The sequence below is a fragment of the Palaemon carinicauda genome, chromosome 22, assembly GCF_036898095.1.
Source record: "Palaemon carinicauda isolate YSFRI2023 chromosome 22, ASM3689809v2, whole genome shotgun sequence".
Taxonomy (NCBI): domain Eukaryota; kingdom Metazoa; phylum Arthropoda; class Malacostraca; order Decapoda; family Palaemonidae; genus Palaemon; species Palaemon carinicauda.
The window spans coordinates 65,795,184-65,823,180 of record NC_090746.1 but is presented as its reverse complement, the minus strand read 5'-3'; the positions used below and the strand labels follow the sequence as shown (position 1 = coordinate 65,823,180).

Here is a 27,997-nt window from a genome sequence, read left to right as displayed (position 1 = left end):
CCAAATATACACACACTCTCAATACATAATTTATATTATATATTCTAACAAAAGATGGAACTGAAAAAAATTAAAATTGACAGCAGTAAATGACAGGAATAAAATAACAAAAACTTCACTTGACTCATCAGTAAGAAAAATAACAAATCAAGATGGTATCAGCTATAGGATGTCGTCATTTACAAAATTGCTCTTCCGCAAAGCAAATTTACATTTGGGAACAAATGGTTTTCATACATCTTTGTAAAATTTTTATTTTTACTTTTATCACAGGCAAACTTTCAATTGAGAGAATGAATAGCCAATGAATTTCAGGAGTGTCATTGAAATAATTCAAGATTTCAGCTAAGCTCCACTCTCTGCCTAGATTTCTTATTTTTTTTCCTGCTTTTTCTTAGCCAACTAAAATGAAATACAGCCACCCAGCTCAAATTGACATCATCATTTGAAGTGTGGTAAGAAAACTAACTTGATATTGAGTAATTAAAGGAAAATATATATGAGCCATAAATGGTCTAAGTGTGATATGCAACAGATGAGGTTTGTCAAAGCCCAGGAATCTCAAAGGGTTACATAAAAAGGAAAAGTATATTACAAAATGTAGATACACCTAGTTAAAAAGTTGTAACTGTTATGAATAAGAGACACAGCAAATATAAATTTTGAGTGAATTAGCTCAGATGACTTAAATTACGACAATAATTATGCAAATAAAAAGTAAAGATTCACATCATAAGAAGCATAATACCAAATTCCATTATGAAGATAGAAGATGAATATGAATAGTACAAAAGTGAAGATCAGTCACTATAAATCTTTTTACATAAACTATGTAAGAAAAAAATAAAAAATTAGGAGATAATTTGTATTTTTACTAATACAAACCTAAATTCATTTATTGTGGATTATCTTTCGGCAAAGCTGGAAGATAGCCATTAGAATAAAATGCAAGGAGGTAACCCTGCCTAACCACTTGAGTGGGAAGGCAAGGGGTGGCTGGGAGGTACCCAGTCACCAATATATACTCTCACAGCTGTGAGCTATGTCACTTTTTTTATTGCAGGCAGGACTCACTGGGGGACAGGTGATGGTGGGCCAACTTATATAAATAACTACAGGTTTGTATTAATTAAGGAAAAATACAGATTATCTCTGAATTTGTCATTTGTTCCCACACTAACAAACCTTACGTTATTTATTGTGGATGACTCACTCTTAGGAGGGTGGAAGTCCTATTACTGGCATGGACATTGACCCAGGTTTACCTAGTACAGTATATGACTGTGGTTTAGGGAAAACCTTGCCACCTTGCTAATCAATACAAAGTGAGTATGACAGTGGCCTGAGTAACTCAATTTGTTGGGAGAGATATCATATGAAAGTCTATGAAAGTACATTCTGAGTTTATATATAGGATATAAACAAAGACGTTTCCCATTGCCTACCTCGCGGGAAGCAATGGGGACATGGACAGTATATTAAATTTACGACTATGCTAAGCTACACAAGGCAAGTGATTCTTCCCTGTAGAGGTTGAATACAGCTTGCAGAGGGACCCATGGTACTGTACCCCAAGGGAGGGGAAGATGAAGAAAGGAAAAATGGCAGATACTCCCATTCATCCCAGACTTAACTTGGGTAACCAATGCCCTCAACCATCTGCTACTTGTTCTATGGGTCACGTCCTTTAAATAGTGAGCGGTAAACGTAGTCTGACATTTCCACATGCCCGCTTGTAAAACCTGCAACATGGATAAGTTGCGCTTGAATGCCAGGGACGTACTGATGCCCTTGACATCATGGGCTCTTAGTCTTCGAGCCAGAGGAGGATCAAGGTTCAAAGCCCTTTCAATGACTTGTCGAATCCAAGATGAAATGGTGTTTTTAGTGATCCTCCTCTTAACCCTTCCTTAGCTTTCAAAGAGAGATGTTGGTCGAGGCCATGTTGCTGCAGTGTGTTTAAGATATCTCAAACTTCTCACTGGGCATAGTAACTATTGATCTGGGTCATTGGTTACAGAGAGTAGACTCATAATCTGAAAGGGCCCGAATCTAGGGTCCAGTACCCCTGTATTTCGAGTCTTTGCAATAAACTCAGGGACAAAGCTGAGTGTCACTTCCCCCATCCCCTTGAATGGGCGATGTCAAAGGAGAAACCATAAAGTTCATCGACTCTCTTTGCGGAGGCTAAAGCGAGTAGGAACAGCGTCTTCAAAGTGAGATTTTGATCAGTTGCATGGCGTAATGGTTCATGAGGAGGTCCTCTGAGGGATCTCAAAACGCAAACCACGTTCCGAGGACGAGGTTTGATCTCTGACTTGGGGCAAGGGATCTCATAAGTCAATATGATTAAAGCAAGCTCCAACAAAGAGGAAATTTCCACGTCTTTCAGCCTAAAGGCAAGGCTTAAGGCTGAGCGATAATCTTTCACCACCGAGACCAGAAGGAGTTTTTCCTCCCGAAGGTATACAAGGAACTCAGTTATTACCAGAATAGTGGCATTGAGTGGAGAGATGGTCCTTCCAGAATACCTACCACAGAGGATTGTCCACTTAGCCTGGTATACTGAGGCTGAGGACTTTCGCAAGAAGCTGGACATCCTCTTCGCAACTTGTTGCAAAAAGCCTCTCTGAGAAAGGAGACGTTTGAACGTATTCAGGTGTGAAGACGAAGAGACTAGACAGTCTTGCGGAAGATGTTCGCGTATGGTTGTTTGAGTAGATCTGGTTGTGGAGGGAGCTCTCTCAGCAGATCTACTAACAGTTGCAAGAGGTCCACAAGCCATTCTGCATGATGCTACGTCGGAGCTACATGGGTCATCATTAGATTTTTGGATGCTCAGGTCTTGTTGAGCAGCCTTCTCATCAGACAGAACAGGGGAAATGCGTAAACATCGATGTTGTCCCACCGTTGTTGAAATGCATCCTGCCATATGCCTGAGGGTTCGGTGAACAATACAGTGGGACCTTGCTGTTCAGATATGTTGCGAACAGATCCACTGTCGGGAACCCAACAAAGTCAGGACTTTGTTGGCCATCAGAGTATTAAAAGACTATTAGGAGCCCACTATCTGAGTCGCCCTGCTCAGATTGTCAGTGAGCATATTCCCCTTACCTGGAATGAAGCGAGCCAATAGGGGCACCAAATGTTCTTCTGACCATCTTAGAATCTTTACTGCAAGATCGCATAAGGGCTGCGAAAAGGTACAGCCTTGTTTGCTTATGTAAGCCACCACGGTGGCATTATCGCGCAACAACATAGTGACCTGGCAGCAACTGCTGTTACCCTTCAGACTAAGACGAAAGGCCGGAGACCGTGTGATGCAGCAAGTGGGACCCCTATCCTTCTTTAAATGCATCTGTATAGAGAATCAAATTCGGAGGAGGGATGAGAATATCTTAACCTCCGCAAAGGTTTTCGTCTGCCACCCATCAAGGGAGAGCCGTTATCTGCTCCTGAGTGATTGGAACTAGGGTGTTCGGCGGGTCTGAGTGTTGGTTCTACACGGACTTCAGCTGCTATTGCAGGGATCTGATCCTGGAGCAGCCGTTTGGAACTAGACGGAGTAGAGGGGTTAGGTGACCTAGTAGACGTAACCATTGACGAGCCGGAAGATCTTCCCGTCTGAGAAAGAGTATCGCCAACTCTCTCAGCCTGTGTACTTTTTCGTCTGATGGGAAGACTTTTTGTTGAATGGTGTGTCTATGATCATACCAAGATATAGCAGTTTCTGAGAAGGAAGCAGGGATGACTTCTCGAGATTTATTAAGATCCTCAAATCCTCCCATAACTCTGGAAGCATGCCTTGGTGATGAAGAAGGGTTATCTCCGAGTCTGCTAGAATCAATCAATCATCGAGATATCTGAGGAGACGAATGCCATTCTTGTGAGCCCAAGATGCCACTAGGGCGAACACCCTGGTAAAGACCTGCGGTTCTGTCGCGAGACCAAAACAAAGAACCTTGAACTGGTATCTTTTGTCTTACCATATGAATCTGAGATACTTCCTGGAAGACGGAGGGATTGGGATCTGGAAGTATACGTCCTAGAGATCCAGTGTGTATATAAAGTCCCTTGATCGAACTGCCTGGATGACAGTGTCTGCTGTCTCCATCCTGAACAGAGCCTGTTGGACAAACTTGTTTAGGGGCGAGAGATCGATGACTGGTCTTCAGCCTCAAGACGCCTTTCTCATAAGAAAGGGTAGACTGTAAAAGCCTGGAGCCCCGGCCACGACCTCTTGAAGAGCGCCCTTCTGCAGCATGGTCTGAACTTCATGGATCCCTTCGCATAGAAGCTTAACGGGACTGGATCCAGAGTCAGAGGAGGGAGAGATAGAATGAACGGGACACTAATACCCTATGCCGATCACTTCAAACTTCCAGGGATCTGCCTCGTGATGCTGCCACCTCTGCCAGAGGCACTGCAGGCATTCCCCCACAGGTAGTAGGTGATGATGACTGCCATTCCTGGCAGGAGCAACCACATCGGCCACTCCCTCTAGCTCCCTTCTTTCCCTTTCCCTTGAAGGACTTGCTCCCTTTCTGGTCTTTGGACTGAAGGGGTGCTCAGACACCTTTGAAGAAAAATCACAAATCCACACAACCTATATAAAACTCAAAAAAAGATATGATAAACACCTCACAAGTCTCAATAATTCAAGATTCATTTCTGAATACTGTATAGAAAGAAAAATTGCAAGTCCACAAAACCTACTGTATATAAATCTAAAAAAAGATCTAGAAGTTGAGGGGTTGGAGGTAGCCTGCTAATTACGGGAAGACTGGGACGGTCTTCCATAGGACCTTGATGTCATGACCCTGTGGAGGAGAGGATCATTCGATGATTTTCTCCACCCTTGAGCAGCCCTCTCAATCTCTTCAGGAACAAAGAGAGAGGAACCCTCGAGAGTGGAATTCCTCAAGCATGTCACTTCAACCTTCGGCAATTGTCTGTGGGACCTCCTTATGATGGTATCCCTCCTCTTGAGTATAGCATTCGGCCACAAGTTGACGACATGGTGCACCAAGAACTCAAGGGTTCGGGTACCTCACAATAGGAAGGACTCAAAGGACTTCCTTGTGGCCTCTTTCAAAAGATCGTGGGGGCGCACAATATGGCCCAAGGACTCCAACCAGAGGTTAAGCCAAGAAGCAGCTAGCATGGTGTATTTTGCGCCTAATTCTATGTTGTGGAGCTCAACTGCTGAAAGGGACACTCTCAAAGCGGAAAGGGTTTGAGTCGGAAGACCCCTTGTCAGAGACTCGACGAGGGGACGAGGGACATGGTAGAATGTGGTTCATTCTCAATCTCGTAATACTTCATTTGTAACACAAAAGTGGTAGAGATCAAGAGGAGGAACCTGCCCTCAAGTTACTAGAAGTACCAGCTACCTGAGAGATAGCTTTTCTGACTGCTGTCAGCCCCTCAGACCAATGCAAGGCTGCTCTGGTCTTAGGGGTCTCTGAGTTCCAAAGATCTCATCAAAAACCATCTCTTTACTTTCCTGGGGGGTGGTACCAGGATCAGACAGCTTGTTGATGGCCCTCATACAAGTAAGGACCTGCCAAAAGGTGTGTTCCGACTGTTCTCTCTTGTTCCGAATGAAAGTTTGGACTGGCTGCCCTCGGGAGATATTCTTCATTGGTGTCAATGGGATCATCTACCTCCAGGCACACATCCAGTCTCTCGGATAGGTCTAATTCGTTGACTGGATCACGAGAGGGACCTGCCACAGGGACCTTCTGTCCATCTCTGCCATACAGGCTTCCCTTGCCTTGTCGTCCTTAGGTCTTGTCCTAAAGTCCTTGGATATCCTTCGCGCAGGAAAATGCTCTCCAAGATGTTGGCTGGAGGAGCTTGCGAAGGTTTCGAAACACCAGCTGCAGGAGCCTAGCTAAAAAGCTGAAGACTCTTCCTCTGCGGGTGTTAAGGATACTGGACGTTGGTCTGGAGGAACTACAGTAGGCCCCCCCATACGACATTAATCCGTTCCGGAGTTGGTATCATATGGTGAAAATGTCGTATGGCAGGCAATAGAATAGCTAATGCGTGCAAAACCCCAGGTAAAAACATTGAAAATTAGTATGTAACAAAATAGTATAGTAAGCACTGTACTACAGTATACTTAAATATAATATACATGTACTGTATAGTATATAATTAAATAACATTATAGGATAAATAAAAATTATATACTGTACTGTAAAAGAAAAATTAAATTTTATTTACCTTTGGAGTGACATGACTTGAGCTGGTAGTGGGTGGAGGCAGAGGGAGGAGGAGACGGTAGATATAAAAACGTGTCAATGCTAATTATGTTATGTACACTTAATAAATTTATTCTTACTTAGTGACGCTGTAACGCCGACCAATACCAGACCAGCTTCTTAGTGATGTATGAGCGTGGTGGTAGGCTAGTGACTCACACAGTCGTATGCGTAAAAACCGCCAAGTTTGAGTTTTGGAATTCGATGCCGTAAGGTGGGGAAAAATGTCGTAACTAGGGGACGAAAAAACATCGTATTCCACACCGTAACGTGAAAAAAACATAAGCTGGGGACGCCGTACCATGGGGGTCTACTGTATTTTGATCCCCCGAGAGTTGAAGGGACGGATAGTGATCTCCCTGGGCGAGCCGATAATCCCGGGTTGATGAGATCGGCGTGAGATGGAGTGACGTCTCTCATATTCGTCTCATCAAGACATCCTTAGGCTTAACCCGAGTTGAGGGAAGATGCTCGAGAGAGCGATCTACTACAGAAGGCACCTCGACACTAGATAGAGATGGAGAGTATCATTGTGCCTTGTCTGAGGAGGACCTCGTTCTAGGATCTGAACTCTTATCTGATGAACCCGACTCTGAATAAGGGAATCCGTGGAGTAGCCCTGACTGGGACAGTCGGGAGCTGCGACGGTGGAAGAGTCACACCCAAGGATTTTTGGAGGGTTGACAAAAGGTACCAACCCAAGAAGGGAGTTCACTGCCCTTCAAGAAGTCTTGGGTTTCCTTAGAGAATCCAGGAGGAGAAATTCTTCAAAAAGGGATCTTAGAAAAAGCCCGAGATGATTTAGGTGATATCCTCTGGGGCAACAGGAGAAGCGGAGGATCTGGACCAATAGGTACATTTGCGTACTTATTAGGGGGCTTCTTGAACCCTTCTGGGAAGGGTATCAGCCTACCGCTAGAGGTGGAAGTAGCTGGAAGCAGTGGCGGAGGTATTGGGATCGTGCTGGCTCGCAACTCCGATACCTCTACTCGCGAATCGCTCGTGGAAATCATAGATTTGCTTGTGAAATATCAAGATTCACATGCAAAATCGCGAGTTTCGTGCGTCAATGGGAGCGTCTTGTGAGCAGATGTGCTCTTTTTATGAGCAACAGGAGCGGATCATGAAGGGGAAGCCCTGAGGATTCCTGTTGCTACAGAGGACCGCTCACGCTAGATGTACTAAGCAGTGAAGGCCTCCGAATAGGGGCAACCTGAAGCATTGGAGAGTGAGTTGTCACACAGGAATGCATTGGAGTGTGTCGCATAGGCGAAAGCTTCACTAAAGTGCCCCAGGCAGCAAATGGAACTGGGGGTAGCTTAGCAGGACGCTTGTCCAACTGTTGTTCGGCAGCAAGATCAGGTTCAGTCTGAGGATGTTGAAAAGAAGGACGAGCTGAGGTGTATTGTGTGGATGGACTGCGCGTGCACTTACCTCTTCCTTTTGACAAGGAACATCTAAACTTTGATCGTGAACACTCAGTTCGCGATCGTAAACGTTCTGTTCGTAATCGTGAGTGTCTAGCTTACGATTGTGAATGACGTGCACGTCTTGAGTGCTTAGCTCGTGAATGTGAGCGTTGGCTTCGTGATCATGAACGTTGTCCTCTGGATCGTGAACAGCGTCTGCGAGAGAGTGAATGGCGCCCACGTGAGAGCGAACGGCGCGCTCGAGCGTGACCGTCGCCCTCGTTAACGTGAGCTTCACCATTGTGTATGCGAGCGTCGTCCTAGTGATCTAGATTGGCGCGAGTTAGAATGCAAACGTCCAAACCTAGATCTAGATTGTCTTGCACGCGATTGTGATGACTGCAATTGCGAGACTTTAGCTCGTGAAGAGGAACGCCTTCTAAGAGAAGAGTGCTGAGACCGTGATAGCCTTCGATCTTGTGAGCGTGAAGTTCTAGAGTAAAAATGCCTTCTAGAAGAAGAGTGCCGAAATCGGGATGACATGCGATCTCTTTGATGATCTTCAGATTGTTGCGAACGACGATCAAATGCTGAGTATTCTGAAGTACGAGGAGATGGAGTCTCATCCCTGCGAGCGACTAGCAGAAGGAACGCTGGCCTCGTGAAGATCATCATCATCAACAGCAGAAGGGTTCCTGTGGGAAGAAACAGAAAGCTGAGGATTAGGAAATGATGAGGTCCCAAGATGGCATGCGGAATCGTTGTCATTAGGAGGCCATTGGAAGGGGAATGCGAGTAATCACAACTTGCACGTGCAGAAGGATCAGGAGAGGGTGACGGGTGAACTTCGCAACCCTCCAGAGCGTAGGATGTTGAAGGCTCTGAAGAAGGATCATTCCTAGCACCACGCTGAAGGAGCTGAGGCAATGTTTCCCTCATTGGGGGAACAGTATCCCCTAAGGATGGCCACGCCTGCAACACATCTGCAAGGAAAAATGGCTTCCTGGCAGCTGGAGGTGAAGTTGCTCCAATAGGGGATACAACTAACCCAACAGTATCCCAAGGTTGCCAAGGAGTTATCTGGTCTGCGCTACTGCTCGATCAGGCCCCAGAGGAAACCGTGAGAGAAGAAATTCTGGAAAAAGGTTTAGGCATGCAAGAACGTGCTTTCTTCGTCCCTGAGGGAGAGATTGTGCTTAGCCTTCTTCTTCCTACAGCGTCCAAAATTATCCCACTGGGAAGCAGACCATTTCCTGCACTCATCGCACGGCGAACCCTGCTCGCAATGACCCCCCTACAGGATGGACACAAGGAGTGCGGGTCCGTATCCATCGAAGACATGAAGGTATCGCACACAGTACCCTCGTGGCCAGGACATGTCCATACAGGAGCGTCAAGAAGAAGAACAACCACACCTGACAAGAGAAAGCAAAAATTACAAAGTCAATGGCAGCCTTTGGACGAGAGAGAGGAGACGTCCGTTCTCTACAAGCCAAAATAAAAAAAGCGATGTAGCTCACACCTGAGAAAATATATAGGCGGTTGGGTACCCCCAGCCACCCCCTCAAGTGATTTGACATGGTTGCCACCTTGTACTTTTAGTCTAATGGCTACCTTCCAGCTTTGCTGAAAAATAAATAACGTGGAAGGTCGCTGAAAGATCATCCACAATAAATAACGTAAGGTTTGTTTAGTATGGGAACAAAGAGAGATTAGGAGTTCACCTAATAGCTCCCCGGGAAGTCTTGCATATTTTGTAATGACTAATAAAAATAATGAGTTTGTAAGGTGTATGAACAACTGAAGGGACCAAAGCAATCCCCTTTATATTTTCAGCTACAATCTACACCAGTTAGAATTACAGAACCTACTCATAAATATATGCTCACACATACTGTACAATTACAACCAGTACTCAGTCATTATAAAAATAAAACAAATAATAAATCACATTTACAATATTAATAAGTAACACTCATTCAGCCATAATAACCTTTGTACAATATGTTTCAGACATGAAAATCTTACTTCTCTTTATTGTATTATAGGTAAATAAAAATAATTTATGAAAAATGTAATAATTTACTCCTTTCTCTCATCCATGTTGTTGTCAAGTTCACTTTCAGCATGTGGTTTATACTATTCTCTTAATATTCAACAAAAATAATAAGCAATACTGTACTCACCCTATAGGTTAACATGAGACCTGTCTTATTGACCATCCAAAATGGGCAATATATGGTAAGAGCAAGTGTGGATTTCGTTCGGGACACATGCATGCCAAGATCTAGATTGAGAGGTCCATTTATCTGATCTCCACATGAGGTAAAAGTCCAGACGCTAAGTTCTGGTGGATTGACTTCTATTGCTTTTCCACAAATCCAGTCCCGATACTGGTAATCCATGAGCTGAAAAAGAGCCACAATTAAATTTCCCAAAAGTTTGAAATAATGAATATTATGACAGAAAAATATAGAATACAGTATAAAATTCAACACAATTCAGATTGCAATATGTAAAGAAAGCTGGAGAACTGCATAGCTTTTGCAAGAGCAGCCATCAGGATGCCAGCTGGTTTGTCTTATTTTTAACTAAGTAAATAAATAATACTTTCTCTATAAAATAATTTAATATTGACCAGTCATCCTGCTATACTAACTCCAAATACTGGTATATTAACAAACCCTTCAAGTTAAACATTTCCAAATGTGGAGGGGTTTTTGATAAAAAGTCTATTCAAATATGTTGGATACACAGAAGGCCTGTTTATTCTCTGCATCAGTCTCTCTTGTGCTGCATATGCATAAAAATATAATTACAGATAAACTTCTTCCTGACATTTACTTTTATTTTCATTCAACTTCTTTAGCTTTACATTCTTCAAACAATTAACTTTCTCTTCTGAACAAATAATTCATGTTAGGCCATCTATAAATAATGAACTGGAGGTTTTAAACTATTTAATGAATTTCCTAGATGACCATCACACAGTAATCAATAAAAATCTATATCTTTATTGGCTAAGGTGCACTGCATAAAAACCACCTTACAAATATTACATCTCTTGCAGCAACTCAAACCAGTTTCCCCTCGTATCTTAACTACTGATGCAAAAGTCAAAGTAAAAACCAAAAAATATTCTCTGTCTAGCCCTTTAATCAAATTTTTTATTAATACCTTATGTAATTTGTCTTTGTTTCATCCCCTTGATATACCAAAAACTACAAATTTCTTTGTAATACTACAGAACAAATCATCAAGCATATTTAATCACTTGACAAATACTTCTAAAACCACTGTAGCTAGGTGAGCTACTTATAAACTTGCAAAAACAAGTTAAAGGATAATGTAAATTAAAATATCTGCTAATCCTCAAGTAGGTTTAGACTATGATTTTGGGAAACACAATCAATGGATAATGCACAGGCTATTTTAGCTAAGTGGCAGTGATTATGAACCCACCAATGCTGGTTTGAAGAGGTAGGCTGGATATCCTCTATTCCCTCAGAAAAAAACTTAGAATAACATTTTAGCTCATTTTCCTTCATAGGCCTTGCTGAGAGCTACCGTACTGGTTTCATATCTGAGGCTTACCAATCCAGTTTTTATGGGCAAAATCCCTCAACTCCTAGAAGTAAAACACACACACACACACTCTCTCTATATATATATTTAAAAGTGAAAAACACTACCTGCAATTCTAAATACATTGAGCCTAATCGGGCCTTTGTGAGTTGTATGGATGTTCCTGGCATTAAAACTCTACTGGTAAGTGTGCCAGGAGGTTCTAAAGCTATTGGAATTGGCAAGGCATTAGTAAGCTTTATACAAGGCCACAGTTGAATTTTGTGTAGAGCGCTAGACATTGTCCGTCGATTTGTGTTCTCCCACAAAATCTGCTCAACATCTCCTGTAGCCTGAAAGATAAATATAAATAATCATTAATGAAGTTATATAAAATTTCTCCTTTATGAGATTAGACAAGAAATAAAACAATTTTTCTTCTCAACTTTAAGTGAACTTTTAACCTCAATCTACATTATATCTAGCCTAAGCCTCTAGGTATGTTCTCTCTCCACAATTTTCTGTGACTTCCAAGTAATATTTGTTATGGTACTTCCATATCCACAATATCAGCCGTCTGAAAGGTTCTCCAACTGTATCTACCGCAGAAAACTCAATAATTAAGATCTATCTATTTTCCAGCCTTTGAAAACTGTCTCCTAGCCCCTCATGTTAGACACAATAACTATAATAACAGTCTTAACGTACAGTACAGAAATAGTAACATATTTTTCCTGATTGCTGATGGAATTTATATTACTAAAAATTCAATAAAATCAATAACAATAATAATGACAATAATAATAATAGTAATACAGTGATAGTCATAATATTTGTAATAATAATAATAATAATAACACAGTGGTTACATCATAATGACAATAGAAAGGACAATAAATATAACAATTCTTTGTGATCCGAATCTTAAAATCTTAATAGAAAAACAGTAAACTCAATTCATTCTACCTCTAGGGATAATGCTTTATATTGGACTCAAATGTGGTCTCCAGAGGGCTCAACCATTTGTTATGGTTATACATACTGTCATCTATACCTCAATTAAAACAGCAGTTTTGGTTGTGAGTCATGGAAGTCGGATATAAAGCCTTCCATCAATCCAAGAAATATGCCCAGATTGTTAGCTTTTGATCATAGATCGGTCCCCCCAAGAAAGAGGTATCCACACAAAACCAAGGGGCCTCCTCTTCTCTAATTCTCTTGCCAAAGCAAAGAAGAGACAACCTTGAAGCAGAGACTCTGTGATGCCCTTCCAAAGTTACCAGGAGCTGTGTGCACCTTTGCCTTGAGGATAAAGACTATTCCACCCCCAGGACTGAAGCAAGATTGCTTGAAGCTCCATTCGAGCATGGACCGCTCCCCAAAGGAGAAGGGATCCAACTCTACATAGGAGTTTCTTCTGTAGAGGCAGGCAAGGAAGTCCTTGATCTTTTGGAAAGTGCTCTGGCTAGAGGGACATTGTCTCTACGACCCCCATTGCAGCCACTCTGTCTCTGAACCTACGTGAGAGATAGCTGAATGGGACACCAACTGACTTAGGGCTCCACCAGTGTTCCATGAAGAGGACCAAGGAAGTGGAGGAACACATTTCACTCTACCTAGTGTCAGAAGTTGTAGGTACTCAATCCCTGGAGGGCTTGTCATCTGTTATGGTATGGCAGATAAACTTAAATATCTGCCATACTGGGCTCATGGTCTGTGGAAATGCTTGCCAGGGGAGCTTTGTCACCCCTTCCCGGAGAAGTCAGATGGCAAGCAAAGGAAACACACAACTATTTAAACAGGATGCAACCAAAATGTTTAGAGAATTCTTAACAGATTAATTCAGAAAGAGAACATTTTAGTCTAAGGGAATCATACGATATGCCATGCCATCTACATAGTAATAAGTATTTGTTATGCAGTGCTTATCTCATCGAGAGGAGTCATGTAAGATCCAGACAATCATCTTGGCCCATAAGCGATAAGCAGTTGTTTGGAAGCCGTTACTTTGACGAGAAGAGTGATATAAGGATCCAGGCTAACATCTTGGTCTTCTGCCTTGTTATCTAGTTGTCTAAAAGAGCAGCTATAAATACGCGAGCACGGGGGTTTATCAGCAGGAATCTCAAGAAAATAAAGAATTTGAGGCTTTACAATATGATCTTGAATATGGGATGGGTACCACCAGCATCCTTACTGAATGGTGCACTAAACTCACTAGTTACCACTTCCTAAGTCGGGCTAGGGTTTGAAATATGATATTTTAATTATAAAATAAATTTTTGAATATACTTACCCGGTGAATATATAATAGCTGCAACTCTGCGGCTCGACAGAAAACACACTCAAAAACTCGCGAGCGATCGCTATGAAGGTTGCGGGTGTGCCCACCAGCGCCACTATCGGCCAGATACCACTCTTGCATGTAAACAAACCCTTCAATTCTTCTCGTCCCGCTGCGTCTCTATTGGGGAGGAAGGGAGGGCCTTTAATTTATATATTCACCGGGTAAGTATATTCAAAAATTTATTTTATAATTAAAATATCATTTTTAAATATTTAACTTAGCCGGTGAATATATAATAGCTGATTCACACCCAAGGCGGTGGGTAGAGACCAGAGTTAATTAAGTTTACAGCGTATAAGCTAAGAGTTTTTTGACAGTTATCAATATAACAAAACCAAAATATATAGGTACCTGGTAAGGAAGTTGACTTAGACGATTACTCTGCCTTATAAGTCTGTCTTCCTCACGAAGCCCAGCGATACTCTTAGGATGCTGAAAGACTCCCAGGAGCTGAAGTATTAAGGGCTGCAACCCATACAACAGGACCTCATCAAACCCTTAATCTGGGCGCTCTCAAGAAATGACTTTGACCACCCGCCAAATCAATCAGGATGCGAAAGGCTTCTTAGCCTTCCGTACAACCCAAAAAAACAATATTAAAAACATTTCAAGAGACAGATTAAAAAGGATATTGGAATTAGGGTAATGTAGTGGTAGAACCCTCACCCACTACTGCACTCGCTGCAACGAATGGACCTAGTGTGTAGCAGTCCTCGTAAAGAGTCTGGACATCTTTTAAGTAAAATGACGCGAACACTGACTTGCTTCTCCAAAAAGTCGCGTCCATAATACTTTGCAGAGATTTATTTTGCTTGAAGGCCACGGAGGTTGCTATATCTCTAACTTCGTGCGTCTTAACCTTAAGCAAACATCGGTCTTTCTCATTCAAGTGAGAATGAGCTTCTCGTATTAAAAAAAAATCTGATAAAATATGACAAAGCATTCTTTAACATAGGCAATGAAGGTTTCTTAACTGAGCACCATAATGCCTCAGATTTACCTCGTAATGACTTAGTACGAGCTAAATCGAACTTAAGAGCTCTAACAGGACATAATACTCTTTCCAGTTCGTTGCCTATGATCTCTGATAAGCAAGGAATATCAAAAGATTTAGGCCAAGGACGAGAAGGCAGTTCATTTTTGGCCAGGAAACCAAGTTGAAGTGAACAAGTGGCTTTTTTCTGTAGAAAAGCCGATGTTCTTACTGAAGGCATGAAGTTCACTGACCCTTTTAGCCGAAACCAAGCACACTAGGAAAAGTGTCTTGAGGGTGAGATCCTTCAGGGAGGCTGAATGTAATGGCTCAAACCTGTCTGACATGAGGAACCTTAGGACCACGTCTAAGTTCCATCCAGGAGTTGCCAAACGACGTTCCTTAGAGGTCTCGAAAGACTTAAGGAGATCTTGGAGATCTTTATTGTTGGAAAGATCTAAGCCTCTATGTCGAAAGACCGAAGCCAACATGCTCCTGTAGCCCTTAATCGTGGGAGCTGAAAGGGAGCGAACCTTTCTCAGATGTAAAAGAAAATCTGCGATTTGGGCTACAGAGGTACTGGACGAGGACACAGATGCTGACTTGCACCAGTCTCGAAAGACTTCCCACTTCGACTGGTATACTCTAATGGTAGAAGCTCTCCTAGCTCTTGTAATCGCACTGGCTGCCTCCTTCGAAAAGCCTCTAGCTCTTGAGAGTCTTTCGATAGTCTGAAGGAAGTCAGACGAAGAGCGGGGAGGCTTTGATGGACATTCTTTACGTGGGGCTGACGTAACAGATCTACCGTTAGAGGAAGACTTCTTAGAAAGTCTACCAGCCATTGAAGTACCTCTGTGCACCACTCTCTTGCGGGCCAGAGGGTAGCAACCAACGTCAACGTTGTCCCTTCGTGAGAGGCGAACTTCTGCAGTACCTTGTTGACTATCTTGAATGGTGGGAATGCATATAAGTCCAGAAAAGACCAATCCAGTAGAAACGCGTCTATGTAGATTGCTTCTGTATCTAGGACTGGAGAGCAATAGATTGGTAACCTTTTGGTCAACGAGGAGGCAAAGAGGTCTATGGTGGGTTAACCCCAAGTAGCCCAAAGACTCTTGACCACGTCCTTGTGGGGGGTCCATTCCGTGGGTATCACCTGACCCCTCCGACTGAGACAGTCTGCCAAGACGTTCAAGTCCCCCTGGATGAATCTCGTCAACAGGGAGATGCCTCGAATTCTTGACCATAAGAGAAGGTCCCTTGCGATCTCGAGCAGCGTGAAGGAGTGTGTGCCTCCTTGCTTGGAGATGTACGCCAAAGTTGTGGTGTTGTCTGAGTTGACCTCTACCACTTAGTTTCGAAGAAGCTTTCTAATATCATCAAGGCCAAGTGGACTACTAATAGCTCCTTGCCATTGATGTGCATGCTCTTCTGACTTGAGGTCCACAGACCCGAGCATTCCCGACCGTCCAGGGTCGCACCCCAACCCAAATCCGACGCGTCTGAGGACAACACGTGGTTTGGGTTCTTGACTGCTAGGGATAGTCCCTCTCTCAGACTGATATTGCTGTCCCACCATTTCAGGCATGCCTTTACTGGTTCGGAGACTGGGAATGATACCGTCTCTAATGTCTTGTCCTAGTTCCAGTGAGAGGCTAGATGGAACCGGAGAGGCAGAAGGTGTAGTCTCCCTAGTGAGACAAACTGCTCCAGGGATGAGAGAGTCCCTACGATACTGTTCCAACTCCTGACTGAATAAACGTTTTCTTTTCAGCCTTAGTTGGACTTCGAGCAGGGCTTGACTGCGAATCTCCATCCCCAAATATAGAATAATCTGGGATGGGATCAGTTGGGACTTTTAGGTTGACCAAAAGTCCCAACTCCCTGGCCAGACTCAACGTCCAATGTAGATCCTGCAGACAGCGAAGACTGGACGATGCTCTGAGAAGCCAGTCGTCCAAGTACAGGGAGGCTCGGATCCCCGATAGATGGAGGGATTTTGCCACATTCCTCATGAGCCTCGTAAACACAAGAGGCGCAGGACTGAGGCCAAAGCACAGGGCTCGAAACTGGTACCCCACATTCCTGTAAACAAACCTCAGAAACGATTGGGAATCCGGGTGTATAGGAATGTGGAAGTATGCCTCCTGAAGGTCGAGAGAGACCATCCAGTAGCCTTCCATAAATGCTGTCAAGACAGCCTGGTAGACTTCATCGTGAAGTTTGTCTTGACAATGAACACATTGAGCGCACTTGCCTCTTACGTACTCCTGCAGTGAACATGGCTGCCAAATCATTGGAGCCATCCCTGAGGGACTTGTTCCTGCAGAGAACGTGGCTGTCAGATCATTGGAGCCATCCCTGAAAGCCTTGTTTATGCATGACATAATTGTACAGCAAAACTTCAAAGGCTCGAAAATAGCTCTGAAGTCGACCTGTAAAATCTTGGAGCGTCTCATGGCCAGGCGCCAGGGAGAGTCTATGAGGTTTGAGAAGTCTATCTGAGCAGAGGCAGGAACTCCCAAGCCGAGAACTTCTCTCGTGTCATATCAGACTCTCGCTCTGTAAGCCAGCTGAAAAGAAGGGAAAGCAAAGGCTGTCTCCCCCAAACTCCTCCTGGTGATAAACCAGTCGCCTAGCAAACGTAAAGCTCTCTTAGAAGAGCGAGAGAGCACTAGCTTATAAAACAACGGCTTCGAAGTAGCTAGGCCTAGTGTAAGCTCTGACGTTTAGGCGAACGAGGAGCAGCAGTTACAAAAAAATCCGGACAAAGATCCTTAAAAATCAGCATGATTTATCTAAAGTCCATAGAGGGCTAAGCAGCTTTAGGCTCCTCTCCGTCTGACAGAGTCCTCAAGGGAATATCAGTAGAAGGGGGAACGGCAACTTCCTCATCTGAAGGAACCTTGTCCGACAATAGCCGAGTCTCAAGCAAGGGAGAGACCTACCGTGGTGGCAATGCTTTACAAGCAGAGTCCACACGCACTGGTGCATTAGTAGCTGACCAGGACGCAACGTCATGTAACTGCTTGACAGTCTGTGAACTGTCAACAACAACAGGTGCGTGAGGACGCACAGCGTCCACTCGAGACTGCTTTGACCGCCTAGTCTGAGCAGTCAAAACAACTCTAGAATGCGGAGGTTGACGCTCAGCGTCAAAACAAGTCAACTCCGATTGTTGGCGAACGTCCTGAACGTCAACAGGAGCATCAGCAAGTGGCCTAACGTCCAAATGTGGCTGAAAATCCACACGAGACCGCATCGAGTGTGGTTCTAAACAACCTGACTGACGTGACTTGGCTACGCCAACGTCAACAGGACGCACAAAGGAACGTTAGGGTGGCTGAAGGCCAGGATCTCGATGAGATAAACGGCTAGGCTCAACGGACTTATCGGCAGAATAGTCTTCCATAAGGGAGGCAAGCTTATTCTGCATGTCTTGCCGTACAACCCATTTAGGATCAACGGGAATGGTTGCGGTAAGAGACGAGGGTAACGTCTGTGACAGCAAAACCTTGCCTACAAAAAAAACTCTCGGAGTCTGTTACGCTTTTGTTTAGGCGGTGAGTAGTCTTCCGATGACTGTATAGGGTCAGAGCTGTCCTAATAGTTAAAACCAGGACGCTGGACCTGTCCTGAAAGGACTGACTTTCGCTTAAAGGGCCTCGAAACCTTGTTCCACGGTTTCTTATGCGAAAAGCCTTCGGATGACGAGGAGAAAATTGTCTCTCTCGCCTTACGGTAGGGGTGATCTTGGTAAGATACACCTGATACCATAGAGGGAACGTCTGTTCGCTGATCAAGGCCTCTTGAACCCATAAGTCGTACGACATTACTTCTCCCCTGGGCTTGGGAGCTTGCAAGAGGTCCCGGACTAGGCGAACGACAGGCACGAACAGACGAACCCTCGGTCGCAACACTGATAACACTTTGCGCAATATCACTTTATCACTACGATTTTCTGTTTTGCACTTATTTCACTGAAATCGAATTTTTTAACAATTCACATAAGGTATGAATAAAACTGATTTCTACCTGAAGCACGCAATTCTACCCTCTATCAAAAGGTTATAATTGCGAAATCAGTCGTATAATGTAAGCACATTAATACAAGCAAAAAAAAACAGTAAACATATTTTAAGATAAAAAGATCAGTGGCTGGGAAAGAGACTAAACACTAGTTCATTCAAAACTACGTTTTCAATCTCTCACCGTACAGTGCCTTGGGACGAGAATAAAAACTAAAAACGTTTTATCCTTTCTCCCCGTACAGAGACTAGGGACGAGAGTAACTCGAGAACAACGTTACTCGCTTGGGACGAGAATAAAGATCGGAACGTTCTCTCTCCTCTCTCTCTCTCCGTCTCTATCTCTCTCTCTCTCTCTCTCTCTCTCTTGATTTCGCACCGAAGAGAAGAGCCCACTTACGTTTCGTCAATAAACAGGTTATTTGACCAAAGGAAAAAACTGAAAAGTTTTTCAATTAAAAAGTTCCTTTCATAGAATTTAAAACATTTAAGCTTTGAAAGAAGAATGAACAAAACGTCAGAACCGATTTACTCTTTCTGCAAAGTGAAACCGTGATACTCTCTCTCTCTATCGTAACGATAGAGCGCAAACTGCGTAGCATAAATAAACTAAACGTTAGTTCATCTTTGAAACAGTACGAAGACTATTCAAAGAAAATCTTTCATAAAATATCTACTAAAAAATATTCATTTAATAAGTTTTAAATCATTAGCTCTGTAAAAGTTATTTACGATTGAAAGGGCTCAACGTTGTTTAACTTCGGTTTCCAAGTTAGGACCGCCTACTCTCAGGAAAGGTCGCATATAAACAAATCATTAAAATTTTTTTTTATGTTTATCATAAATGGAAAGCTAATCGAAGAGGCCTAATAAAGGCGGTTGAGATATAAAATATATAGAGGAAAATCTATAATTAATTTATAACGTGATAAGATAATTGCTAAAAGCCTAAAACACACTTCCGTCTAAGGGAAGGGTCGGCCATTTAAAAGTCAAAGAAAGTCCATACTCTCTTTCTTGTCATCAAAAATTAAATCTATCCAAAAACGAGTTCAAGATTAAGATGAAGATAAAACACCTGCACTGCGAAAGCTCAAACCAAAATGAAGTACTTCACCAAATATGTTGAGAAAACTCCAGGTTCTACAGCGAGTATTGATACGTCTTGTCGTCAACGTCGACAGAGAAGAATTGAAGGGTTTGTTTACATGCAAGAGTGGTATCTGGCCGATAGTGGCGCTGGTGGGCACACCCGCAACCTTCATAGCGATCGCTCGCGAGTTTTTGAGTGTGTTTTCTGTCGAGCCGCAGAGTTGCAGCTATTATATATTCACCGGCTAAGTTAAATATTTAAAAAGGGCAGGTTAGCCTGAAACATTACCCAACTTTGGAGACTTATTGGTCTTCTAAGTTCCTACAAAAGACGCTCAAGACAATAAATTCCTTATAGCTCCTGCCTATCAGGAATAAACTTGTTAGGATGAAGCAATGTCAAAGACTAGATTGGCATTATCGTCATCATTCCCTCTTTAATCAATTAACCTAGTCTTTTCTGAATTTCCAGAACTAAAAGAAAGCTTGTGCTTTGAACTTTAATCTGAACAACAGCAATGACCCATGCATTCCCAACATGAACATGCTACTGTTATTCGACTCTAGTTGTCTCATTACTTTACTAGAGGCATTAGTATATTGAAAGGAAAGACAGGAAATTTCTTAATTTTCAAGGGGTAGCATCGACATATCTAACTTCCGGAGACAAAAGCAACATGAATATTAGGGAAGGTTTCTAGAAATAATCTAGGATCATTCCACCTCTGTTGTATGTCCAGAGATGTTAACATTTCAATATCTGTTCCAGTGTCACTGAAGAGATCTCCCTATTCTAAAGGATGAAAGGGTCGTATATGAGTAGGAACAAATTATCACTGAACTACACTGTATCATCATTATCAATATTATTAGGAAATGTAATAATTCAGTCACACCACACTATTAAAGTACTTAGCTACCCCAGAGGTTTTGTTCTTAACAATAAAATCTTACTTCTATCTCCCAAGTTGAAGCTCTTTAAATCTTAAAATGATAAATTTCCTTATGTTATTATTTCCAAAGCATGATATTAGTTTTTGGCTGAGGGTTGAATATTAATGTAAGGTCTATCTGTGCATTAGTGATGACCGGCATTCTTTACATACTTGAATTAGGTGATGTGGGCTATTCATTAAATAATGTGACTCAATAAAATTCGCAAAACACTTTCATGAGATCATTATTTTCTGGAGAAAATTATTATTTCTTTTACAGCAAAATTTGATTGTTCATTTACTGAATATAACTGCACATAATGTTTCCTAACAAGAATTTCAATGTTGCATGCATGAAGCTTAAGCTTTAAAAGGGCAGAAAATTTATATTGCTCTAATTTGTAAAGAATATCGTAAGCCATTATCAATCCAATTAGAAAATTAAGATTTGATTATAAAGGAATTTTTATGATGCATAACCTAAATTAATTTACCCTATTGAAATAGAGAATAGAAATCAGTCTTATATGCAGCTTGTTTGTCTCTCAAGCAGAAGTTGATTAAACAGCTAACCTCAACAAGGATACCATAAAATGACTAATTCTTATGGCAGTAGCTTGCTATAAAATTCAAATTATTATTATCATTATTACTTGCTAAGCTGCAACCCTAGTTGGAAAAGTAGGAAGCTATAAGCCTAGGGACTCCAACAGGGAAAATAGCCCAATGAAGAAAGGAAACAAGGAAAAATAAAATATTCTAAGAACAGTGACATGAAAATGGAATGGCAATCACCATAAGTATATAAAAATCATGAGAGAGCCCTTGGGATAACTATACAAAAAATTATTAACAAAAGAATTGAGAATCCACTAAGAAAAACCATTTTGTCTGTAAACTATTTTCTTAGAAAAAAATAGACAATCACTATCAACATTGAAATTTGTAAAAAAAAAAAAAAAAAAAAAAAATTGAAAAGCTTGATTGAACTTAGAATACCATCCTATTACCAATATTCTAATATGAGTAATAACAAACCTATAGATCAGAAGCTTAAATTTTCACGACATAATGAACTTGTTATTTAGTATGCTACCCCAGGAGGACACAAACTCATGATGGAATTAAAAAAGAACATATTCTTTCTTAAACAGGCTATTCAAATAACTTTAATTCTTTTGTATTTCTAAAAACAAAGATAAAAAAGCCTACAATAATACGAATAAGCAATGAACAGCTGAAACGCTAGTGTACAGCAGAATCCAGTTATTATTACTTACAGATATGAAGAAAGGAACAGCATGAACCTCATGAACATCCCGGGGTAAACACTGGAGTTCTTGAGTATAGCCAGGATTGTTTTGAAGGCCTCGCCAAACAAACGGTACGATGCACACCGAATGTCTGTGTATTTGCCAAAAGCATCATTACTACAGTCTTCATTATTAAAAAAAATTGTAAAGTAAAATTACATATAAATTATATTGTTAAAGCTAAGCATTTTATTCACATACTGTAGTTGTTTATATATCAAGTAAAATTAAAAGTAGAAAAAGAAAAGAATGAAGTAGGTTTGAATACCTAAATTCTTTCAAGCAATGAGAGCAACAAGGAACAGTCATTGGAAGTATGATAAATACTGTACTCCCTCTACAATTATCTCTTTTAGCTTCAATCTGCATATTACAAGTGTAATTCACATTCAAAGGTAAAAGACAGAACTTCTCAAGAAGCAGTAGTACAGAAATAATCTTTGGAAGTTTCAGAACAACAATTTTTTTTTTATACCTTTGACATAATTTTGCATATTTTCTATATGGAGCTACTTTCTGCCCAAAACTTTTCAAACTTGCATTAACAACTACTGTATACAGTTTTCCATTCACCCTCCCTTTTAAGGAGAGCTTTTAATTTTTGAAAAATCTAATGTGTGTTTATTACAATAAGGATCCTTAAACTACTTGTATCAAGATCATTCATTCCATTACATGATGAAAGAAAAATATTGCAAACAATAATTGTGGCACTAACCCTTCAACAGAAAAGAAGAGTTCTGCTGATGGTGTATAAACTGCACGAAGTGGCAACAGAGCTTCTTTGTCAGGATCCAATGTAAGAACAAACTCGACTTCGTTACCACGTTCAGTCATGTAATAAACATCGACTGATACGTCAAGGTTATTTTTCACCTGACAATGCAAGGAGACAAGGAAGAAAAATAATTTTGGGTTGATTATAACTGAAAAGCTATCAAAAATTAAATTCGTGCAACAGACACTAGTAAAATAAAAAAAAAAACAGCTATGTTTCCACTATTTCATTGTTGAACTAATCAGAACAAATCTGATAGTCTAATTAAATAGCCTTTCTTGACTTGTATATATTCAACTTTGATAAAATGTTAATGAATCATTTTAAGATGTGAAATTGGTTACTAAATGTGAGATAGCACTACATGCCTATGAAAGAAGGGTAAATAATAAAATATAATCTTTTGTAGACCAAGAGCAACTGGAAAAAGATACCTTAAATCTACCTAATGATAGAATAATAATTTACTGGAATATCTACAAAATCCGTCTAAAATACACAATGTAGAAAAACTTTATAAACTAAGAATAGCCGAGAATCAACCCTTGTTGATATAACTAATATTTTGAGTTACACCATATTTCTTTAAATGCCGTGGTTACTCTAGAAATGTGTATCTAAATAACAAATTTAATCAATGCACACCAAATTTCACATTCATTCTTCCACTATTTGTTTTGATCCACGTGAAACCCTACAGCATTTAAGACCAGTATTTACTTTTTAGATAATTGCCTTCCTCAATTATGAATATAATCTCAACTGTCTTCAAAAAGATTTTTGAAGATTACTATTTACATTATCATGATCACAATCCTACACCTTTAGTCATATTATTGATAAACATTTTACCAGGCTTTGCTTGTTTCCCCTAATCATACGTAAAATTGTCTGTTCTTCCAATATTCTTTATTCATGTTTGAAAGCTGGCTCTTATTCTCCCTTGATACTTTGACAAAAATTACAAAGCTAAATAGTTATATTTTACCATAAAATTCTCTTGACTAAACACTATGGCTACATATGAAAAAACAGCTGTTATGCAATTATTGAAATTGCATCATGGCATCCCAATCTTGGTACGCTGAATGATAAAAGTAATTGCTACTACACTAAGAAATTACAAGGCTCCTTATTTCTTTTCACATAAAAACTGTGTTCCTTCATCTTGACAGAAAATAGGTAGAGGCAATTATAGTTTTGGTTATACAGTATAACACAAAATGCAGGAAAGCATTCACAGTTACATAACAGCATGTACAGGACAGCCCTTGAGAGAAAAGACAAATGGCCAAGGACAAGAAAATTTATTTATATAACAACATCAGTCTCCTAAACTCACTTTCCCCTGTTATATAACTATGAGGGTGGTTCAGTACATGCAATTATTTTTTTATTTCTTTTCTAGTCAGGCTCAGTCGAGTATTGGTGTTAAATATGAGTGACTGCTTGAAAATCTCTCTTCTGAGGATATCCAGGTTGAGACCTATTTTCATGCAAGTGAATAAATATATTATACATTAATGTATACTGAGGATTCCAATTTATATCATGAGTTTCTAAATGCAGATGAGTTTTATATTTTTCATATATTTTAGTAATTTTCTTTTAAAAATGACAAATTCATAGGTAATTTGTATTTTTCCTAACTATACAAACCTTAGCTATTTAATATGGGTAATTACTTTCGGCGTAGCTGAAATGACGAGCCATTAGAATTTTAACAAGGGTTTACTACCCCACCGCTAGTTAGCGGGGGTAGGGGAGGGTAGCTTGCTACCTCCCCCCCTCACACACACATGCGCTTGAGCTCACTTTGCTTAGAGGTAGGACTTCACGGGGGATAGGGCTGGCGGGCAAGTTTGATTAAATAGCTAAGGTTTGTATAGTTAGGAAAAATACAAATTATCTCCGAATTTGTCATTTGTTCCGTAACTGAAATACAAACCACGCTATTTAATATGGGTGACTCACCCCTTAGGAAGGATGGTAAGTCCCAGCCAATACTGGCTTTTGGCTTTGCCCGGGGACTCAGTATCTGAGTGTATCAGCAATCAACAATAAAGAGTCCCTGCACCTTGCTAGAACCTTGCTGTGCAAGGGCTCTGGCCTACGTAAGCTGTGTGTAAAGGTATGAAGCGTGACTCGTCCTAGGAAGTTGACCTGTAGTCCTTTAGATGGAAACTTTAGGCTAGGACTCTCCCAATACCACCTCGTCAGGGTATGGGGACGTGACAGTATTAACTTAATACTAGGAACACAAGGGAACATGGTTTACCTGCAGTGGTTCGAGGTCAGCTGTGCAGAGAACCCAGGATGCTGCTTTCCCCAAGAGAGGGGAGGATGAAGAAAAGAATAAGGGCCAGACAAACCTTTTCATTCATGCAGACTAAGACCAGGTAACAATGGCCTCAACCTTCTGCTACTTGTCCATTAAGGAGCCTGAGGTTTTAAACCAGCTGTTGTGCAGCCACCACAGGGCCGATAGAGAACGTATCAAGCCTCCTGTGGGTCACGTCTTGCAGGTAGTGGGCTGTGAAGGTCGTCTGACGCTTACACAACCCCGCTTGTAGAACCTGCGTCACTGAAAAGTTCTTCTTGAAGGCCAAGGACGTTGCTACGCCCCTGACATCATGTGCCCTAGGGCGACGTGACGGAGGAGGGTCAGGATTCAGGGACAGATGGATCACCCTACGAATCCATGCCGAGATGGTATTCTTGGTAACCCTCCTCTTTGTTCTCCCAGTGATCACAAACAATGCCTGCACTTGGGGACGAACTGCAGCCGTTCTTTTGAGATATAGCCTCAGACTCCTTACTGGACACAGTAGGAGATGGTCTGAGAACGAAGACTCGAAATCTGGAAAGAGTCGAACCGAGGATCCGGCACTCCTGGATTCTGAGTCTTAGCAACAAACTCAGGGACGAATCTGAACGTTACCTCCCCCATCCCCTTGAATGGGCGATGTCATACAAGGGACCATGAAGTTCACTGACTCGCTTGGCCGAGGCCAAAGCTAGTAGGAACACCGTCTTCCAAGTTAGGTGGCGATCTGAAGCCTGGCATAATGGTTCGTAGGGAGGTCTCTTAAGAGACCTGAGAACTCGAACCACGTTCCATGGAGGACGACTCACTTCCAACTGAGGGCAGGTAAGTTCATAACTTCGTATGAGTAGGGAAAGTTCCAGCGAGGAAGAAATCTCCACTCCTTTGAGCCTGAAGGCTAGACTTGAGGCTGAGCGATAGCCTTTCACTGCCGAGACTGAAAGGCGCATTTCTTCCCGCAAATACACGAAGAACTCCGCTATTGCTGGAATAGTGGCATCGAGTGGAGAGATACCCCTTCCACGACACCAACCACAGAAAACTCGCCACTTTGCCTGGTAGACCCCTGCGGATGATCTTCGCAGGTGTCCAGACATCCTGTTCGCAACTTGTTGCAAAAATCCTCTCTCAGCGAGGATATGCTGGATAGTCTCCAGGCGTGAAGTCGAAGCGAAGCTACGGCTTTGTGGAAGATGTTGGCGTGTGGTTGTTTGAGTAGCTCGCGTCGTGGAGGGAGTTCTCTCGGAAGTTCCATTAGGAGTTGCAGAAGGTCTGAAAACCATTCCGCGTGATGCCATAGCAGAGCTATAAGGGTCATCGAGAGATTGAACGATATTCTGGTCTTGTTGAGGACCCTTCTCATCAGACAGAACGGGGGAAAGGTGTACACGTCGATGTTGTCCCACCGTTGTTGGAAGGCATCTTGCCAGAGTGCCTTGGGATCCAGGACTGGGAAGCAGTACAGCGGGAGCTTGAAGTTCATCGCTGTAGCGAACAGATCCACAGTTGGGGAACTCCACAAAGTCAGGACTTTGTTGGCTACTAGATGATCCAAAGACCACTCGGTACTCACTATCTGTGTCGCTCTGCTCAGACTGTCGGCGAGCACATTCCTGTTGCCTGGAATGAAGCAAGCCGATAGTGGAATCGAGTGGACTTCGGTCCATCTCAGTATCTCTACTGCAAGATGGGATAGCTGCTCTGAAAAGGCACCTCCTTGCTTGTTGATGTAAGCCACTACTGTGGTGTTGTTGCTCATCACCACCACAGAGTGACCCGCCAGGTATTGTTGGAACTGTTGAAGGGCCAGGAATATGGCTTTCATTTCCAGCAGATTTATAGGGAGGCACTTTTCTGATTCTGACCACAGGCCTAAGGTCCTGTGGTGCAGAACGTGGGCCTTCCCACCCTTTCTTTGAGGCATCCGAAAACAGCATCAAATCCGGGGGGAGGACGAGAAGATCCACTCCCCTTCGTAGGTTCTCGTCTGTCACCCACCACTGAAGGTCCGTCTGTTCCACGGAACCCATAGGGATCATGACGTCCGGGGAATCGTGACCCTGATTCCACCGGGACTTGAGTCGCCATTGCAGAGATCTCATTCTGAGGCGACCGTTGGGAACCAGATGGGCCAAGGATGAGAGGTGACCCAGGAGACGTAACCCCGATTGGGCTGGAAGCTCTTCTCGTCTGAGGAAAGGACTTGCGACCCTCCTCAGCCTTGCTATCCTGTCGTCTGATGGGAAGGCTTTGTGGAGATTGGTGTCTATGATCATGCCTAGCTATACCAGTCTTTGAGTGGGAAGCAGAGAAGACTTCTCGAGATTTACAATGATCCGCAGATCCTGGCAAAGTCCTAGAAGTTTGTCTCGGTGTCGATGAAGGAATGACTCCGAGACTGCTAGGATCAGCCAGTCATCCAGATAACGGACACGGATGCCGATCCTGTGTGCCCACAATGATATTAGGGTGAACACTCTGGTGAATCCCTGTGGTGCTTTGGGGAGACCGAAACACAGCACCTTGAACTGGTACTCCTTGTTGTCTAGGCTGAATCCTAAGTACTTCCCTGAAGACGGATGGACTGGGATCTGGAAGTACGCGTCCTTCAGATCCAGTATACACATGAAGTCTTGTGGTTTCACTGCAAGTCTGACCGCGTCTGCTGAACGGAGTTTGCTTTAATCTGGGCCTCTGCCCGAAGGGCCCGCCCCCTTGCTGATCCCATGGCAAGGGGGCTAATTGACACCGGATTCGTCCTCAGGAGAGGTAGAGATGTTGTGAACGGGACGCGATATTCCTGACTGATTACGGAAATCGTCCAGGAATCGGCCCTGAGTTGCTGCCACCTGTCTGCGCAACCTTGTAGGCATCCCCCCACTGGCGGACATGCAGGGGGACTGCTAATCCTAGCGTTTGCGGCCTCGGCTGCTCCTTCTAGGATTCTTCCCTCCCCTGGAGGA

At 42.3% G+C, this 27,997-nt stretch overlaps 1 protein-coding gene across 1 annotated transcript in view; it reads right to left on the bottom strand.

Moving 5' to 3' along the window:
* Nucleotides 1-27,997, bottom strand: part of Vps13 (vacuolar protein sorting 13C) — a 469,226-nt gene that overhangs the window by 134,145 nt on the left and 307,084 nt on the right. The window contains exons 44-47 of the mRNA XM_068346310.1: nt 22,649-22,806; nt 21,898-22,021; nt 11,371-11,595; nt 9,865-10,086 (exon numbers count right to left, since the gene is read on the bottom strand). Of these exons, the coding sequence (XP_068202411.1) occupies nt 9,865-10,086; nt 11,371-11,595; nt 21,898-22,021; nt 22,649-22,806 (729 nt within the window). The remainder of the gene's footprint in view (nt 1-9,864; nt 10,087-11,370; nt 11,596-21,897; nt 22,022-22,648; nt 22,807-27,997) is intronic.